This window comes from Chaetodon trifascialis, chromosome 12 (assembly GCF_039877785.1).
Source record: "Chaetodon trifascialis isolate fChaTrf1 chromosome 12, fChaTrf1.hap1, whole genome shotgun sequence".
Taxonomy (NCBI): domain Eukaryota; kingdom Metazoa; phylum Chordata; class Actinopteri; order Chaetodontiformes; family Chaetodontidae; genus Chaetodon; species Chaetodon trifascialis.
In genome coordinates this window covers 8,177,870-8,198,533 of record NC_092067.1, presented here as the reverse complement: position 1 = coordinate 8,198,533, position 20,664 = coordinate 8,177,870, and the positions used below count along the sequence as shown (strand labels likewise).

General features: G+C 42.1%; 1 protein-coding gene across 1 annotated transcript; it reads right to left on the bottom strand.

Moving 5' to 3' along the window:
• Window positions 1-4,878: 4,878 nt before the first annotated feature.
• creb1b (cAMP responsive element binding protein 1b) lies at window positions 4,879-12,356 on the bottom strand. The gene is made up of 8 exons (XM_070976006.1): window positions 12,234-12,356; window positions 9,276-9,385; window positions 6,715-6,861; window positions 6,451-6,551; window positions 6,154-6,308; window positions 5,705-5,890; window positions 5,408-5,561; window positions 4,879-5,248 (listed from the first exon to the last, which is right to left on the bottom strand). The coding sequence occupies exons 2-8, from the start codon at window positions 9,375-9,377 to the stop codon at window positions 5,104-5,106; spliced, it is 990 nt and encodes a 329-aa protein (XP_070832107.1). The 5' UTR covers window positions 9,378-9,385; window positions 12,234-12,356; the 3' UTR covers window positions 4,879-5,103.
• Between the last annotated feature and the right edge of the window lie 8,308 nt (window positions 12,357-20,664).

Genomic DNA, 20,664 nt, shown 5'->3' with positions numbered 1-20,664 from the left:
CTCCCATAGGCTGAGGGATCAAAACAAGGACAGTAAAAAGCCGATTATTGGTTGAATGAGCTGTCTGTTGGAGACGATTTAAACCGATGAAATGTATTTACAACGCTACTATTTTTGTATCATCGCCGACCCACACCCTTTTTTGACAGTGAAAACAGAAGCCCGTCCTCTATTGCGGTATGTACCTGTCAATCAGCTGTAATATCACAGATAAGGAGGCGGGTCTGGTACTTAATTTTTTCTGTATCTCCTTGCTCATGAAGCAGTCAAGGAGTAACTCTGTATGAAAGGCAGGAAAAAAAAGTTTCTATAGCTAAGATCACTTTATAAAATAGTATTCATTACTACAGATTTAACTACCCAGAGTAGTTAAATCTGAGTTCCACCTTGACCTACTGCAGCATCAGTGCATCAGTAATACTCCAATATAATGAAAATATCATGCCTGAAAGGAGATTTGCATAGTGAGTATTTTAGATGTGTTCAAGTGTTTTTTGTTACTGGCAACACTTGTATACTTTTACTTCAGCAAATTTTGGATGCAGAATTTTCACTTCTAATGGAGTATTTTAGCCAAATGTCTATTAATGGGAACATAACCTAGCTTTTCAAAATGGGATTTAATAATTTTTTAGAATAGTAAATACCATGTGATCATCCATTATACAAAACACAGAGCAGTTGGAAATCATTATTGTTTGTCATTAATGTATTGTTCATCTGAGTGATTAACAATAAAATACAGAACAATCTTCAAGAGCAGTTTATTGCAACATAGCAAGTGTTTACAAAAGAGTGATGTAATGTCAGAGTAACAGCACTTTCAAATCATGGGCTGGTATTATGTTATGTGACAATGCTGAAACAAACAGTAATTTGATGACCTTGTCTCTCCAAGATATTATACAATACATGGCATTTTAAACTTGTAAAAGTGTCAATATATAAACTGATCACATTAAAAGTTAGAAAAATGTTATTATTACTGTTCTAGAAATTATATATATATATATATATACTGTATATATACTTTTACACACATGATATCGATCTGTTTCATGCACAAATGAGGCCTGTGGGTATAAACTATTCTGGCACAGAGATGAAAACACTTTTGGTTTTTCTGGAAAGATATTGTGTCGTCACATCACAAAGTTGGGCTCACGATATCAAATCAACAGAAAAAGATTATTACTAGATTTATTTTTCAGCACCAGCACTGGAATGGTGAATTACAAGAGGTGGGAGTGATTTTTGTCAGAAGACACTTACAAAAGTTTTCATCTCAGGGTATCTGATGGCAGAAGTTTTGGAGTGCTACCCAGCCCCACACACAATGTTAAACCCCTGGCACTGATTACCCTTATTCCTAAATAGTCAGCTTTACAATCAGCGAGGCCACAGGTGTGGTTTGTCAGGCTTCATTTCATCCAACATGTATGAGATGATTCATTCAAAGCCTTCTGAATTACTCAAAATATGAGGTGCTGCAGAACTTCTTTAGCTAATCCAACTCTTTTATCCTCTATACATTACAAAGACATACTGTCTATACTGTACAATATCGAAATGTTTTAAACTAGAAAAATAAAACTGACAAAGCTACCATGAACTGATGAGCTTTTATAAAACTAAAGAAACAATACATGTTAACTCATGGTCCCCTGACTAGCTTCTGGAGCTTTCAACCAAACTAACCTTTGAACAGAGACAGGAGTTATTATCTCACACCCATATAGTATATAGAGTTAGGTTGATTTTGCCAAACTGCTGTTTCCAAGAACGGTCATGAGTGAACTTGAACGTTGCTCAGAAATAAAAGTTACCAGGCTGTAACTCTATGAGTGCACCAAGTTTCACACACCAACAGTGAGCTGGAGGATTTAACAAAATCATACAGTATCTTAGAGAGGACTCGTGAGCTGATCCTTGGCTTGAGGATTAACTCAGGAACTAACTCAGATTTTGTATTTTGTCATTCGATAAGAAATGAATAATCTAATGTAGCTTTGTAGTAAAATAAATGCAGTGAAAGTACAATAAAATGACCATAAAAAGGGCGACAGTGGAACAAAAAAAATTGTGCTTTCATTTGATTAACTGACTGATATAAAAAAGGAGCAATTTATGCTTTGGCCTATGAGATAAAAAATACGTTTACAGTTAAAAACAGAACCGTTCGTGGCTGAATCTGACGCCACCAAAGGGCTCTGCTGTGCAGTTTTCAAATATAAAAATGAAAAGCAATTTATGAAACTGATATATGTTGTGGATCCCAAGTGCCCTAAAAAGATTTGCTCTTCTCTACAAACACACACTGTTGATCTGAAACAGAACAGCACTCCAAAACATAACATCTCCAGCGAAGGCCTTTTCTTGTACACTTAGCTGCCATGATGGTGGTAGGCCTGGTGGATTACATGATTACACACATACATTGTCTTCTATTATACACTGATGTATGTTACAAATATGCAAAGTTGGTTTCATACAAGCCATAAGAACATTTTTCATATCAAATAAACTGAAATACACAAGGTCTACACATGCTGTAGAGTCTATGTACAGTAATATAAAAAATAAACAGACAAATACATACAGGTATCCTTCAAAAGTCACACAGTCCCAGAAAAGCGACTGTCTTTTCAACAAAACGCACATCTTCATGGATTGCTCGTGTTAAACTCATGTAACTGGTGCCGACTGTATAGTTTCTGTAGATTTCACAAAGAATTCAATCTGCTACATATTCCAAAAATGACCCTGCAATCTCCCATGTTGTTGAATCCACATCTTACCACCATGAACAGACATCGCAAAACAGACACAATGTTGTAAAACACTGAAAAATGAAACGTCATGGAAACTGACAGTGGCTGACTGACAGCTCACTGTGGCACAATGAGACGATGCTTGATCTTCTCTAATATTAACTGGGTTTGGAAAACACACAAGTCTCTGGTGTTAAAATTACTCCACATATGTGCATTTTCATACAACCTGGCTCTTCTTCTATCCTTTTAGACATTACACCATCGGTCACGAGACAACATTTTACTCACAGTTACCTGCTGACATCTGGGGACGCAGCAGGCCACAGGGACACTGACTTATAAACAAATCCCCAATCTTCTAAACCATGAACACACCTGAACGCCCATTAAAATTGTGCTTTGCCTTGAGAAACGATTTGTGTTCAGAACGACTGTAAGTACAGTTTTCTTTTCCATCAACCAGGCTGGGTAACAACTTTAACATCATAGATTTTTTTTTCCAGATAAAATGGCCCCTTGATGCTGCCCAGTGAGTAAAATTTTACCATAACTAATAAGATGGTTGGCCAAAACTCTAAAAATGTGTTTACCTCATCCCGGTAAAAATCTCATTTCAATCAATTTCATCTCTGACAACCGTCTGTTGTGGCGAAGCGGAAGAACATGAGTGAGTGAAGTGGAAAGTGTGATGTCACACTGTAATACTTGACTGTCTGCTGACACACACACACAGTTTCCTTCAAGATTGGCAGTTGGTAGCATCTTTAAAAACACTTAGAAAAAACGACTTGTTTGTGCCCACTTAGTTGTAGAGTCCATTATACAAGTGACTTTGTGTTTGAAATGTTGGTTTGAGTAGAGATTCACAATTGATTCGAAGCTTTTAACTGTGGCTGAGCTTGCCTGACGCAGAAATGTCAGAGTTCTAGCTGTTGTACAAACTGTTTTTGGAGAAAGAATGACTGTAAAATGTAGCTTACAGGAGGCACAAATATCAGCTATTGTCACAACTTCAGTGTCCTCAGTTGTTTTCATAATCAGTGCTGTTTTTTACAGGCTAGGTCTTGTTGTCACACTGAACTCACCACTGCGAAAGTTATTGTCACCGTGGCAAAAGGAAATATTCATTTCTGAAAATTTGGCAGGTGTCCGTAAAATCGCGTATCAGGACACCGTAAACACAGTTCAGGCCGCGACTGAACGACTGTTTGAAATCAGAAGGCAAGGTAAATTAAACTGCAGGTAACCATAGCAACAATGCTGATGCTTCAAGGACAACTTATCGATCATTATTGCTTACACAGTAAACATGCATGTTCGACTGCACCGGCAAGGCCAGTTAAATGTGAGCCTTGCACAGCTTTGAAACCACAGGGAGTGTCTTTTTGTGGTTGAAAGAAGGTTCAAGGATGATTCTTCAGCCTAACGGAACTCCAGGTAAGTATATCTACAAAGGCCATGATGAGTACTGTCTCATAGTAACTTATATGGGTATTAGCCAAATCTATCGGATGGCCAAAATACATGGGACACTGATGTGGCATGACATGTCCATTCTAATCAACTCAAGCTGCTACACTGACCACAGAAGCCTCATCTCTATTTTACCTCCAAGTGCGGCTACACGGCCCTCCAACAAGTAAAAACTACACAGAACTGTGCAAAAAAAACCAGTACAATCTATTCAAAAATGACTAAAATAAATAGCTCATTTGCATATAAACACCTATCTATGATCCTGTTGTTAAACAGGATGCAGTTAATGAATTCAGTACCAGTTAATAGAGCCTATGCTTAAACCCTGCATAACCAGCTGCATCATCACTTAGGAAAAGTTCATATGCACACAGTGAGGCTGATCAACTGTGTGCAAACAAGCCAGCAATGTAACGGAGTGTTTGTAGCAGATAAAATAAAACTCTGCTCCCCCCGCCTACATGACATGTCGCAGCCGTGCTCCATATATTTTGGCCATCACAGTCAAAGGTGCGTGAAGCAACACGTTAACCGCTGTTGGCGGTTGATTTTACCCTTTAGATGATGGCTTTGAGTTAGCACTTCACTAATATCTATCATCAGACCTGGGTGACAGGCATTCACAGACCTGGATACACACGAGTGTACTGATGCTAAAAAGATTTAGTGTATTTCAAATGTATTATAGTGACAGCCCACTGAAGGTAGTGTAAGCTGAACCGGATTGGGGTGACTTCATCAAAAATAGCCAGCCGTGCGCAAACTGGAAGGCCAGGCAGGCAGAATCAAACAGTCGAAGTATTTTAAAAGAATTGAAATGCTACTTTGCCCGGCTCGCTGTTCAAGACAGGAACTACTCAGATTTGTGGCAGTAAAGGTCTTTCAGGGCTTTAAGTTCTTCAATGAGTGTCTTGTTTTGATTCTCCAGGACAGCGACCCGGTTCTCCAGACACTTAACGTACTCCTTCTTCTTCCTGCGACATTCACGGGCTGCCTCTCTGTAGGAAGGATAACAAACAATTTGTCTTTCTTATTCATGTAGGGGGATATGGGACGTTCCCCAGGACTTTTCTGCTGGCACTGTACACTGAGATACATTTCGGTCATGTCTATTGAAGTCACACACACAAAGACACAGATGCCCCTGCTGTTCATACCTGTTCTTCATGAGGCGGACTTCCCGTTTGCGGGTGACCTCCTCGGTGGCGCCCTGGGTGGGGAGGGCAGGGGACGAGGCCATGACCACCCCAGGGGCGATGGTGCTGGCAGGGGCTGCTCGGATCTGATAGGCCTGGACGTCACCGGAAGCAGCTGGAAGGTGTAGTTAGCAGAGACTGTTAAACTGGATAAAACCGCTTTTACTTGGAGAATCAAAGTTTATTAGCATTTTTAGAATAGTTATTATGATTAGGAAGAAAAGATAGACAGACAGTCAAGTATCACTTCACTAGTACCTTGGACCACCACCTGGTTACTGGGAACCAGTATCTGCTGGCCATCACTGGTTTGTGCATACTGGAGGATAGTGGCTCCAGGCTGGGCGGCAGCCGCTGCGTTGGTCATGGTCAGAGTCTGAAGGCCCTGGACTCCATCTGTACCGTTATTAGCCAGCTGAATGGCCCCACCCTGTGTGATTGCAACTGTGTGTTTGGTGAGAGGGACAGATGGGGAGAAGGAACACTTCAAATGTCTTTTAATCATTCGGATTCATTCTTCATATTATGGTATGGTTATTTTGTATGCTGTACTTTGGGCAGGAAGCCACAGCAGGAGAGAGCAGCCAAGAAATAATAATAATAATAATAATAATAATAATAATAATAATAATAAAACTATAACACCTGCAGAGGGTGTGACAGGTGGAGTTCACCACCCCAGCTGCCCTGAGCCAACTGTCACCTACTGTATTGGCCGCTGCTGGTCTGGTAGATGGGTGTGGGGACAGTAACAGTGGTGATTGCGGGCGTGGCAGCAGCAGTAGATGAATCCTCCTCAGCCTTTTCCTCCTCGATACGAGGGACAGCCGGTGCGTCAGACGAAAGGTCGTTCAAGATTTTCCTGTCGGGGCGAAAAGACGCGGAAGTTACTCACGAAACCTGCCGGGCAGGGTTAGTGTGATGTCATGAGATGTGGCAAAAGGACAAGTCTCACATCTATTAATGTGAAATAATGCAGACACACACAAACGCATGCAAATTACCTGTATGAGGGCCGTCGTGACAGAATCTCTCTGCGCTTCTGAGAGTCGGTCACACTGTCCACTGACTCCTGTGAGTCCTCACTTTCTGCTATGGTGGAGATCTGGAACACACAAACAAATCAATAAAGCAGAGAGAAAAGCACCAAACAAACCTTCTCGCTGTTTTGTATACTGTTGCTAAATATGAAACACCTAAAACTGGGAACATACGTGTGTGTGTGTGTGTGTGTGTGTGTGTGTGTGTGTGTGTGTGTTTGTGTTTACCTGTACAGCCTGGACCTGTGGGGACTGGATGACAGACGGCTGTGCGGCCTGGATGACACCATGGACCTGGACCGTCTGTCCATTGGGAAGCTGGACCAGCGTTACTGTGGGACCTGTTGCTGAGCCGTGGGCCGTTGTCATGGATACCTGAAATTGATTAGTGATGTGACTCTTCAGTATTAGACATGATCAATCTGTCTTTATCAACAGGCTACGTACCACAGTCCTTTAAAGTAGCTGTGATAAAACCGCTACTTAAAAAGCCTACTCTTGATCCAGGGGTTTTAGCCAACTATAGACCGATATCTAACCTTCCCTTTCTCTCAAAAACTCTTGAGAAAGCAGTTGCCAATCAGCTGTGCGACTTTCTAAACAATAACAGTTTATTTGAGGATTTCCAGTCAGGATTTAGAGTACATCATAGCACAGAGACAGCACTGGTTAAAGTTACAAATGACCTTCTAATTGCATCTGATAAAGGATTTGTCTCTGTACTAGTCTTATTGGATCTTAGTGCTGCATTTGACAACATTGACCATGGCATCCTATTGCAGACACTGGAACACTTCATTGGCATTAAGGGAACTGCGCTAAGCTGGTTTAAATCCTACTTGTCAGATCGCTCTCAGTTTGTACGCGTTAATGACGACTCCTCTGTGCTCACTAAAGTCAGCTTTGGAGTTCCGCAGGGTTCTGTGCTTGGACCAATTCTATTCACCTTATATATGCTTCCTTTAGGTAAGACTATCAGGAAGCACTCAATAAATTTTCATTGCTATGCAGATGATACCCAGCTATATTTATCAATGAAGCCAGAAGAAACCAGTCAGTTAACTAGACTACAAGCATGTCTTCAGGACATAAAGACCTGGATGACCTGCAATTTTCTGATGCTAAACTCGGACAAAACTGAAGTTATAGTAGTAGGCCCTAAACATCTTAGAAAGTCACTTTCTGATGACATAGCAGTTATGGATGGCATTGCGCTGGCCTCCAGCACCACTGTAAAGAATCTGGGAGTTATCTTTGACCAAGACATGTCCTTTCACTCCCATGTAAAACAAATTTCAAGGACTGCCTTTTTTCACCTACGTAATATTGCAAAAATCAGGCATATTTTGCCTCAAAATGATGCAGAAAAACTAGTCCATGCATTCGTAACTTCCAGGCTGGATTATTGCAATTCCTTACTATCAGGCTGCCCAAATTCGTTGCTGAATATTCTCCAGTTGCTCCAGAACGCTGCAGCACGTGTTCTGACAAAAACCAGGAAGAGAGATCATATTTCTCCAATACTAGCCGCTCTGTACTGGCTCCCTGTAAAGTTTAGAATAGAGTTTAAAATTCTCCTCCTTACTTACAAAGCCATATATTGGCAGGCACCTTCTTTATCTTAAAGAGCTCATAGTACCTTATTACCCCACTCAGACACTGCGTTCCCAGAATGCAGGTCTACTTATGGTTCCTAAAGTCTCAGAAAGCAGAACAGGAGTCAGAGCATTTAGCTATCAAGCTCCTCTCCTGTGGAACCATCTTCCAGTCTTTGTCCGGGAGGCAGACACTGTCTCTACATTTAAGAGTAGGCTTAAAACTTTCCTTTGTGATAAAGCTTATAGTTACAGTAGGGCTGACTCAGGCTTGTCCTGGACCAGCCCCTAGTTATGCTGCTATAGGATTAGACTGTCGGGGGACCTCCAAAGATACACCGAGCTCCTCCGTCCTTCTGTCCCTCTCCATCTGCACGCTTTCATGTCCTACCATGGCGTGTTACTAACTTAGCTCCTTCCCCGGAGTCTCTGTGCTTTGTCGTCTTGCAGGTTCCCATGGACAGTGGCTGAATCTGGATTGTGGATTGCAGCTGTGTCTCCTGCCTTGGCCCTGCCTGACATCCACTGCAACTGCTACTGCTGTTATTACATCCACTGTCACTGTTACTGTGATTGCATGTCTGTCTGTCTGTCTGTCTGTCTGTCTGTCTGTCTGTCTGTCTGTCTGTCTGTCTGTCTGTCTGTCTGTCTCTGCATTTCTGTCTATCTCTCTCTGTCTGTCTCACTCTCTCTCTCTTGCTCTCCCTCTCTCACCCAACCGGTCGAGGCAGATGGCCGCCCACCCAGAACCTGGTTCTGCCTGAGGTTTCTGCCTGTTAAAAGGAAGTTTTTCCTCGCCACTGTCGCCAAGTGCTTGCTCATGAGGGAAATGTTGGGTCTCTGTAGATAAAAGAGCTTGGTCTGTACCAGCTCAGTATGGAAGGTGTCCTGAGACAACTTTTGTTGTGATTTGGCCCTATACAAATAAAATTGAATTGAATTGAATTGAATTGACCTGCCACGTGCTCTTTAACGCAGACTATTTGTTAAACATGTGTGGCCTTCAAAATCGCTATTTTTCAGTGTTTGGAAACCAGTTGCTCTTGCTGACCCTCAACTGGTTTTGCTAAGTGAGCCACATTCTTTGTATCTTTAAGATTTCTTCAAAACAAACTCAGCCAAACTTGGAGAAGTTGAGTAGCCACACCTCACACTGACTGAGAGGCTGGTCGTGATGTGACCACTGTGTGTTACCTGTGCCAGAGTAGCGATCTGTGCTTGGGTGATCTGCTGGCTCTCTGTCTCAGTCACAGCAGTCTCCACCCCCTGAGCCTCCACTGCTGACTCCATCTTCATGGGCTGAGCTGAGGATGAAGATTTGAAGAGAAGTTGTTAAAACTGAACTCTAGTGGAGCTGCAGGCGCAGCACCTTCAGCATCAGGGTTGCCAGTGGCTTGTGTGATGCAACCTCAGGAAACCGTTTCAAGTTAAAAACAAACACACACAATAGAAATATGCTATAAAAAAGAAATTGCGAACAATTAGCTGAATTTCAGGACTTTCAGCCTTCCCACAGAGCCCAGACTCCCTCTCAGCCAGGCTATGGCATGTTTAGCTCAGCTCACTGCAGTCATGTGAGCCATCATTTGTTTTTTAATCTAATAATCTAATTTAATATTTATCATAGAGGAATGATCTCCTGACCTCAAAGAACCTCCTGCAATCTAAAAATGTTGGGAATCCCCTTGATGGCCACGAAACCAGGTTCTAGTCTACAGGAAAAGAACAGTCAGTGGGAGAGTTGGTCATCTCCTCCTGCACGGTCGTAAAGTCGTAACATTCAGCATGAAGTCATGGGCGCTGAAATGTGTGAGAGGCCGAACGTGCGCACATCTGCATCCATTCATGGTTAATAATGCTGTGAGTCACTTTGGAAAAAAATCAGACAAAATGTCAGAACACTGCTCCTGGAGGACATTGAAATAGAAAAGAAGGGTTTTAAGACATTAAGGACACAACCTCTGTCCTCTGTGCTCTTCACTGAAGGATCACGTTCACTGTAGATACACCCCTAATCTCAAAATCAAATTTTATTACACCGTGACCAACAACAGTTTTACTAAATTTATCTTACCTCAAAGTGAGATAACATGGTAGATCAACTGTGACCAGCTCAACCTTGTTTGAACTGCTGTTTTGTCGTTGTTTTTTTTAATTAAATAAAATAATGAATGGTCTTGCATGTATTAGAAGGTATTCAACAACAAATATTACATATATTAGAAAAAAACAAGTGAAGAATGCATCTTGAAGCCCAGAATGAGGTGCAGTGGTACAGCAGGCACAGCCTACAATCAGAAGACTAAACCTGGGCTTGACTCTAAAGTAAAACATATAAAGGGAGTATTTCAGTGTTGTGAGTCCATGGGAAGCAGCAAGACATTTTCTCTTTTGGTTTACAACCTTCTGCCACCACTAAAAACAACTGACGCGTTCACGAAAAAGTGAGAGATAACCAGGAAAGGACTTGATCTAACCAACACTGAGACTCTCCCCCCAATCTGTCCCTGTCTCCTGCAGGCTGTCTCCTGTATTCTGCCAAACCTGAAACATGTACACGATTTTTTAAGTTAAATATCTTTTCAGCAGTTCGAATGATACCTTTCATGGCCAGCCCTAACCAGCTAGCATCCAGTTACATCCTGTTCTCACAAGTCACCACCATGGAGCGATTCCACTGTTACAATTACAGCATGTGGCCGTGACACATTTGATGCATCACTCATGAAAAAGCTTTCGCCATCGCCAGCACGGTCAGGTTTTTGTAAAGCTGGCCTTATGAGAAAAAGATGGTGACAGCCCATCTGAGCAGGGGAAAAATCTGATCGCATCAAGTCTACTCCTCAAATGTCTAAAGGCTACTTCAATTAAACATTACAAAGTCCTGATGACACCTACTGGCTGATTAGCTCATATAGGGAAGGACACTAATGCTAATAACCTCTTATCAGTACAGCAGCTCAAAAAGTTTCCCCAAACTGTTAATAATAAAATTGCTAAATGAGCCCTAAAAGCTGACATGGCATTTAAATCATTCTTACTATGACTGAGACCCTTAGTTAATTATTCTAAAGAGACAACAAATAGTTCAAGCAATAAACATTCTAACTCTGCAGTTAACCAATTATAGGAAATTACAATAAAAGTTTTTTTGGTTTTCATGGACTAAGACATTTTAACTTTAATAATAATAGATTATAGTCCTGTATGGCCTGTTAGTGACAGTCACCTGCAGATTCAATTCCATCTAAACAAGTGATGGAAGAGAAACTAATGAATGTGATGTGATCTCCCTGCGCTCAGAGATGTGATCTCCGCTGACTCGCAGGCTGAGCAGTGAACGCTGATCGGGGACGTGTTGCTCACTGTGATCTCACACTGTGCGTAGCTTCCCTCCGCTGCATGATTGGCTTTACACATTTCTCCCTCTGCTTTTCAAAAATCACTTGGATGCTCCGTGTGTGCGCGCGTGTGTGTGTGTGACAGCAGAGCCACATGGCCTGGCAACGCCCCCCTCAGCGCACACCGGTCACATCCCGGGAGATGAGGAGAACATTCAAACTTCATCTGAGCGCAAATAAAACATGCGCCTTCAATCCCAAGGCCCGAGTTCATGTTTTCAACGCGCGATCAAACGCGACGGCCCGCGGTGGCACGAATGGATGAAAAACAGGACATGATCATGACAGGACAGATCATGATCGGTTAGCGAGGGTTGATGACAGAAGGTGTGTAATCACAAATAATGTACATGAGGGCAAAAACATCAAATTAAGTCGTGCAAGTAGCAGAAAGAATTGGACGTGTCGCGGCTGATGCTTTCAATGCGCCGTTCAGGGGAAGACGGCGCAAATGTGCGCTCATGAAGCTCTGCACGCCGCGGCATTATGTGACAGCTGAGCGCAACAACGCTAAAGTCCTGTCACAGTGTGAGAGGTGTTAACACTCAAACTGTCCCTCCTGGTCCGCTATCGAAGCCATGCGTTTGCTCCGCTTCTCTCAAACAGCTGCAGCCTCCCCTCCCTCCATCCTGCTACAAACACACCGCGGCGCCATGATCTCTTTGTTTCCTTCGGGCCGAACCCGACCAGACCGACACTTTCTACGGCCGCGTCCCGTCTCTCTGAGCCCCGGACACCACTCCGTCCTTACCGATACAGACTCCCTTCGTCACTCCCAGGCCTCCGGAGCTCCACTTTTATTCTGGCCGACACGTAAGAGCCCGCGTCAGGCTACACCTCCGCCGCGTCACCGGGAACAACAACACGGAGATTGGAGAAGGACGAGAAAGCAGATGGCGACACTGGCCGGAAATTACCGACGCGCGGACGGAGCAGGGCGGAAAATGCCGAGCAGAAGCGAATCACAACGACACCCTCGTGCCTCGTGAAGCGTTTGGCAAAATGACAGCATTTTACAATAAGCAGTTTATAAGCTGATATAATAATTATATAACGACAACAACAACAACAACAACAACAACAACAACAACAACAACAATCTGTTAGCTGAATACGGTGGTCATAAAAGCTGGACCCGAGGCCTTTTATTAACAGCTTAAAGGGTCGTTTGGTACCCCTATATCACATCATGCAGATATTTTACTTTTAGCTGAATGCGGTTATGAGGATAGTTTTAGTTTGATAGTTTTGGTTTGAGTCGAGTAGGAAAAAGAGTTTTTAATTCCTACTGACGGTTTACAGTCAGTACTTGTATACAGTATCTGGTGTATTAAAAAATACTACTGCTAGGATACAGTGCTGTATTTGGGGTCCTATACTACAATAGAGTGCTCCAGGCCCTTGGGCTTCTTGTTCTTTGAAATGAAGAACCTTCTCTTGATCTATAGTTCATAAGATAAATCATATAAGCTTTGTATTTTACCAGGTGACAGCAGGAAGCAGCTTTAGGGATAAGATAGTGAACTCTCACTGTGCGCTCTGTAGTGTCAGGAGGCTGGAGCCTGGCCTTGGGTGAGAAGCAGGGTCCATCACAACGCAATCATTCACACTCACACTCACACCTATGGGCAATTTAGTCTGCAGTTAACCACTGGGAGAACATGCCCGGCGGGTTACAACCTAGGACCCTCTTGCTGTGTGCTGACCACTGCAACACCATGTCACCATCTGGCTGGTGTAAATCACTGTGACATGAACTAAGTGAACAATCTCTAAAGAGATACTTCTGCTACTCAACACAATTCATCACCTATGGAAGCTGAAAATGGTCATGTTTTTATTTTTTAATGGCGTTGTCTTGAGATCACGAGTTACTTAATTTGCTATCAAAGCTTAGTTTATTTTAGTTATCTCGAGAAAAGAAAAGGCAGATCTCTAAACATAACAAGAAAATTTATTGCAAGAAAACGACTTCATACGATTCATCAGAGTGGACTGTGACAGGCTCACACTGCTCTGTGGGGTGGTTCAAAACAAACCACATGAGCTTTATATGAACTTTTGTCATTTCTTTAAAGAGTGTTTTCCCTTGTGAATTGATATGAGGATATTTACAATATGGCTCAATATTGTAAGATATAGGCTTACATAAATATAAGTGGTCAACAAGTGAGCACATGTGTTAACTTACTGTCCAGTAGGCTACAAACAGAAGAATTCTCATTGATCCATGGGAACTGAAAGAGAGAACCCATATTGGTGGTTGTTTGGATGGTATAAAAAACATGTATATAAATAGAGAAGACTGATGCACAGCGTGACATACTGATCCAACACATCCTCATACCTAAATGACTGAATAGGTCAATTGCCAATGACTCCCAAAGTACCAGCGACAAGATGCAAAGGTGGGCCTTCATCACACCGGACGTTCATCCTCATGTCATTAATGTTGTCAGAACTTTCACAGTTTGATTAGGTTTAGGCATCAAACTACTTTGTTAGGTTTAGGAAAAGCTCACGGGTTAAAATAAGTTCATCACTGATACATACGTGATATAACCCAAGTCTAGTCTTCCTTGTACAAAGTTGTTTATTTGCTCCTGTCGTAACTACTATGGCCACTAGAGGTCACCCCCTAACAACAAACATGGGTCAAATATGGGTCTTATTAACCTCGTTGCAAACGACTTATAGGGTCATTTTTTGCTTGCATATGCTTGTTGACCAATCATGGATCCTTGATCTGACATTTTCATCATAAATCAGTTGCTACAGTTGTCAATACGCCATCCATGCATGCTGGCATGCCATACTGTATCATTACATTCTAACTAATGAGAAGAAACAACCTTGTTTCCTCGTGGTAATGCCTTGACTATGTCATTGTCTCACTTCTAATTAACAGCATTAAAATAAATAAATAAATAAATTAATTAATTGTAACTACAGTGGTCCTTGGCTTCCATAGTCATCCACATACCTCAATGTGCTTTTTTTTATGGTGTGGCAAGCCAAGGTGTCTGCTATGAAACGGCCTATTTTGGTGAAGTTGTTCTCACTGTAACCATGAGAGGGAAGCATAAGACCATTTTTATGCACACAGTAGAGTAGCTCTGCAGGTACACTTGGAAAAAAAACAACAAACACACACAATACACACACACACACACACACACACACACACACACACACACACACACACACACACACACACACACACACACCTTACGTAAGGGACACGAACATTTTCTTGAAAGTTTTGAAGAGCTAAAAACACAACGGCAAGGACTGCAGGTTTTCTCTTCTGTGTCATGGTGATATTGAGGAGAATGAGCTTTATTTGAACAAATTCTAACCTCCACCGGGGGACTCAAACCATTTTTATGATATCTAATCCTCGGTTAGAATTTTGAGCGGCGCTTTGCCTCAGGGTGGTATACTTAATTAAACCTTGGTACAAGATTCTCCACCACACAACAGAAAATACATCTATTACATTAATAATAGAGACAGCACTACCACATCGACACATATATGTAGAAATACACACAAACAGTCAATCTGGCCGAATTCAAAGTACAGCACCCTCATTAAGATGTGATAAATCACTGTGATGTCACAACACTGCAACAAAACCACAAAGAGCAATGTTCCCTTTCAGTTAAAAGTGTTTCTTTATGTCTGTCTTGTCCTCCTGTCAAGCCTCAGAATGGAAAATGTCACATTTAATCTGACAGGATTTTCCCTTTTTCTTTCATGGAACCAGAGCGCGACACAGGACAGACAGACAGCCTGCTTCCTCTTAATGTCCCCAGATGGTGGCGCTGTAGCGCTGTGGAAACTTTCTGACCATGTGCTCCTCGGTCTCTGCCTCCCCTCCTCCTCCCCAGTGACAGAGAGAGGAGAGCTGCTGGTGTGTCATCCCGCAGATATGTGGAGTTTATCAAGGCAATTCCTTTTATAATCCTCCTGATGCTCGTTGCCGGTGTTTTATCTGTTTAATAGCATTTTACTGCTACACGCCATAAAAAACACCCTTTTTATTGTGACACCAAACACATTGTTTGGGGAATTGACCCTGCCAGGGTAATGAACAGCAGTGAATTTGCAGCCAGTTAAAAAAAAAAAAAAAACAGTAGGGGAGGAGGGCTGAAGGGGGGGAGACAATCTTGACCCAAAGAGGGGAGGAGGAATATTTTACAGGAAGGGGGAGGAAGCCTGTTCTCCACAACCCATTAGAGGTTTCAACATGGCTGGTTTTTAGTTGTTTTCTGGCTGCGCCGGACAGTTGTCCATGAGATAACATTCATTTATATACAAACAAAACAACAACAAAAAGACGAGCAAGAGAGCAACATTTTTAATGACACTGCTTGAATACCATTTTGCAATCTATGTTTTTGAATGAATAGCTTCAACACAGGTGACAAGGGCTCACTCACGGGCGAAGAATTATGAGAATCATGACCTTCATCAGCTGAACGCCTATGGGGAATTTGGGAGCAACATGCTGGCAGTCTCCACCACCAACAACAATACACCAAATAAGAGAATACCTTTTGGAAGGTGTTCATCCCTCCAGCAGAGACAGAGTTCAGAGACATGGGGTTCTAGGACAAGGAGCACTGAAGCTGCTCTGGATGGTTGAGGTGAACCAACACCTTACTGATAGTCAATGCAGCAGCCTACCCAAACAGAATCTGATGTGTAGCCGTTCTCCTGATGAGTTTGCGGAATTAAATAACTACTTTCAGAGGTCAGGAAGAACCACGCATGAAAGATGCTCATTGGACAAGAGTCCTCCAAATTAAATGACAAAATGCTCGGTTGGTCAAACCCCTCCAGAACCACACATGGAAACTTTCTGTGATCTGACGCTACTATCAGCAGGATAGCATCACATGTCTGTACCTTCTAAAACACACTGGACTTTCACCCAGGACACCAAACCCCACATGAACCCAAAAGTCAAGGTTGACTTATAACACACTTAAGCTATGTCATGTATGTAACAGTAGTTTACTTATTTGAACTCAAACCATGATCTTCTCTAAATCTAACCCAACCAAAGCAAAGGACAACCGTTTTTGAGAACCACATGATGACGAGGGCTGGTATGATGAAGGTTGAGTTTGACCTGAACCTAACCACACTGCAGCTGTCTCAAAGCCAAGACGATGAAGATCCAGCACAATGAAGTCTACTAATCAGGCTTTTTGAGAGTCACTGGCAAACAACCTATTCAGCCTTTTAACGATGAGGGTGTGTTGTTTGGTAGGAAAATCTACTATTTAACTGACCCATTCAGCCACCTCCATCTACAGACTAGTTCCACTTTTGGTGTAAGTGTAACAATTAATACAGCATGTTGTTTTGGGGGCATTTGCTGAAAAGACCAATACTTCAGATTGTCTTGGGAAGACAGTCTCACAAAGAAGAGGCCATTCAGAGGGTGTGAGAGTTTGTGGCTAGAAGCCAAAAGGTGGAGCAGAAGATTTCTGGGTCTGGTAGAAATGAAAATACAACACACAGCCAGCAGGAAAATATTAAAAAGATGAAACAAGATTATGGTACAATGTGCTTACATTTGCAGTAGGTTCAGCATTAACACCACTTTCTCTTTATCCAAACAAAAAGTCCAGATACAGAGTCCATGTTAATACTTGAGGTAAATAAAGTAATATTTTCCAAAATTGCCGACTGTTTGGGGTGCATTCCTTAAACATTTATGTGGCTGCTGTTGTCCAGTTTTGAATAGATAAAACTGGATTATGCTTTCAAATACAATCCAGCTGCTGATGCAGACAGATTCGCATTCATCCTAATATTTCACAACATCTTCATGTCTGACAATTTTCACAAGCAGTATCTCTTTGTTCAGTGTTTCAGGCACACAAGGTTTATCAGTTTTCACTGAATCAATCCCCACTGCTCATTTTCACTCAAGTTACCTTTATGACTTTCTGTCATTTTGGGTGTTTGTATTAAAAAAATACAGGAATGACGAATAATGTATTTCTAGAACTCAATCATAGTCAGTGAATGATTTACTGAGATGAAGAAGTGGTAAATTTTTGACCAAAAGAAGAGTGTAGGAGAACATTGTAACGAGGGAGAGAGAAGTGTGTTTTCCATGTAGAAATAAAACTGATTCGACATGCACACACACTCAGACGCAGACAGACACAGACAGAGAAAGAATCAATAGAGGCATTTGGTCTATTATCATAAACACACAGTGTGTGTGTGTGTGTGTGTGTGTGTGTGTGTGTGTGTGTGTGTGTGTGTGTGTGTGTGTGTGTGTGTGGGAAGAATGGTGTTTTTATCTCCAGATGGTTGACTGAGACTTGGCTGGTTGGTACAGAGTCAGAGAGAGAAAAGCAGGCAGAAGGCGTCTTTTCTACTTGAGCTCGACTAAATGTGTGTGTGTGTGTGTGTGTGCCACGTCTGCCAACCTGCCGTGTGTGTGTTTGTGTGTACATGTACGTGTGTGCGTCAGTGTGTATATGTGTGTGTGACTGACCTTGAGGAAGGAGGCTCAGTTGGAGGAGAGAGGGATGAGGAGCCCATCTCCCTCCTTCACCTCCCACACCCCCCACTGTGCCTCCCCCCTGGGTAAAGAACGACTGGCTTCTCATCCTCCTCCTGTCCTCTGTTTTCTTTCTCTTTCTTCTCCTTTCCATTTCTCTCCTCTTTTCTGCTTTTATCTACTCTGCTCTCCTTTCATATGTGTGTTCCCTCTGCTATTCTTTTCCTCCTCCCTTTTCCTTGTTTTCTCTCCTTCCTTCTCTCCTCCTCTCTTCTCCTCTCCTCTCTTTTTTCCCCTTTTATCCCCCCACCTCGGCCCCTCTCCCCTTTCCTTTTATTTCCTCCCATCTCCTCTCATCCGTAATGTCCCCCGTTTTCCCATCCTCTCCTTGTCTTCTCTCCTCTCATCTTTTCTCATCTCTCCTCTGTTCCTCTCCTTGTTTCCTTTTCTCTCTGCTCCTCTCCTCTTTTGTCATTGTGCCCTTTCCTGTTCCCCCTTATCTCTTCTCCTTTCCAATGCCTTCCTTGTCTCCTCTTCTCTCCTTTCATCTTCTCTCTTCTCCCCTTTAATCTCCTCTCTGTTTCCTTTTCTTTCCTCTCCTCCTTTATCTCCTCTCCTGTCCAGCGTCTCCACTCTTCTCCTCCTCTCCTCTTCTTTCCTTGTCTGCTCTCCTCTTCCTGTTTCCTTTCTTCCTTTATCTCCTCTCCTCTCCCCATTGAATAACTGTGGATTCCTCCAACAATCCCTTTCAGCAGCCGAGGTGTTTTGCATGAAAGAGAAGAAAAGGGGGAGAGAAAAAAGACACACAGATAGGTCTAAAGAAAAGGAGAGCAGGGAATCAAATGCCAAACTGAAAGCGCTTTGAAAAGCTTTGGCGACTGCAGGATGTCCAGCGGGTAATTTAAAAATCCTGCCACGGGAAACGGTCAAAGAGAAGGTGTGACAGTCTGTCTGCAACATGCTTCATATTCACAAAGGGTCTGAAGACAGTGCTTTGATTCCCTCACAACACTTGTATCAGCATGTTTCACTGCGCCACAGACGGCTTTTTCATTCACATGATTTGGTTTTGTTCTGTTGTCCTTTCAAATAATGCCATGGATGTGGATTCTTCACAGCGTGTTTGTTTACTGCTTCACATTGTTCAGTCACAGGTGGAAGTGCACTTAACTCACCTTAGTTTGAGTGTCTTTCTCTTCCACTCTGCTGGCACTTTCATCCCCTCTCACCTAAATCACATGGTTCTGTAAAGTAAGGAATAAGAGGGATGCAGGATAATATTTTGGTGTTTTTACAAAAGAAAGCAGATTTAACTTTCAATGAAAGCATCTTTTCATTCACAACAGTGAAACCATTCAACTAGTCACAGTCTTTTATTTGTAACCTTTAAAAAACACTGAGTGTGTTGAATTTAAGGGTCCTGACACAGAAAACTGACCTCAAAAGAGAAAAAAAAAGAACAAAAACTGACTGATGAAATGCACTGTGTTGCCTCATGTCGCCTGTTTTTTGTGCTTCATTTTCTATTCTGTTTTATCAAAAATTAACCAGAGCAAAACCAACCAACAAGAGCCAACACAGCACTGTGAAGGCCTGATTGTACAGCACATACTTTTGTAATAAGTAAACACTGAAAATTAAAAAAGAAATGACAAAATAACTAACAAGGAGTACTTGTAAACATGAATGATGTCATCAGCTCATGACTGCAAAGACGTCCACTTTCATCTGTACAACAGACAGAACAGCAGCCCAGACAGTGTACGCTCTGCAGCTCTATACATACAACTGTGACAGACTATTTAGTTGAAATTCAAACTGAAGTTTAAAAGCAGAAACAAAAAAATAATATTTGAGTTGTAACAATCTGTCTGAATTCAAAATGCCGTGTGCTGGAGTAAACTCATCCACACAAAATGGAGAAACTCGAAACGAAAGGAATTTCGCAATCAGCACCATTGATGGAAATACTGAAGACCTGTTTACTGCAACTTCATAATGCAAACAAATACAAAGTCACTGTTAGCTTGTTGTTCAGCAATGGAGGCACAGTGAACGAACTGGGTAGTTCACGGTGTGGGTGGCTTGTGAATTGCAGTGAATTTAATAAATTCCATGTTAGTTTGTTGGAACTTTTTTTTTTAAGTGACAGCCCTAATGTATGCCTGTATGCATGCACAGTCTGCAGACACCGGTAGACATGAGTAGCTGGTGAGATTTCTGTCTCACACACCCTTACGGCCATGTGGAAGGTATAATTTATCCTTGAAGTGCTGTGTCTGTGATACTCCTCGCTGTCATGGTGTTAAAATAAGCATTATTGAACAAAAATTGTGGAAAAATACAAGCTAGTGACTTTGAAGAGCTCATGTTCTCTTGAAAATTATGTCAAAATACAGTAAAAACAGGAATAAATATCCTAAAAGTACTTAAATAAGGAAGCACAAAGCTTCTCCTCAGTAATACCTAACATCCCACACATGATCATATATAACGAACTGTACATCTTTCAAAGTGTTGTCACCTTGAGGGGTACCAAACCGTGAAAATGAGGTTTTCAGCCTATAAATTGCCATTGCCCCCTCTCTCTCTGTCTCCCATGTTTAACATATATTACCGTCTCTGCTTTCTGAATTGACTCATGAGTTCA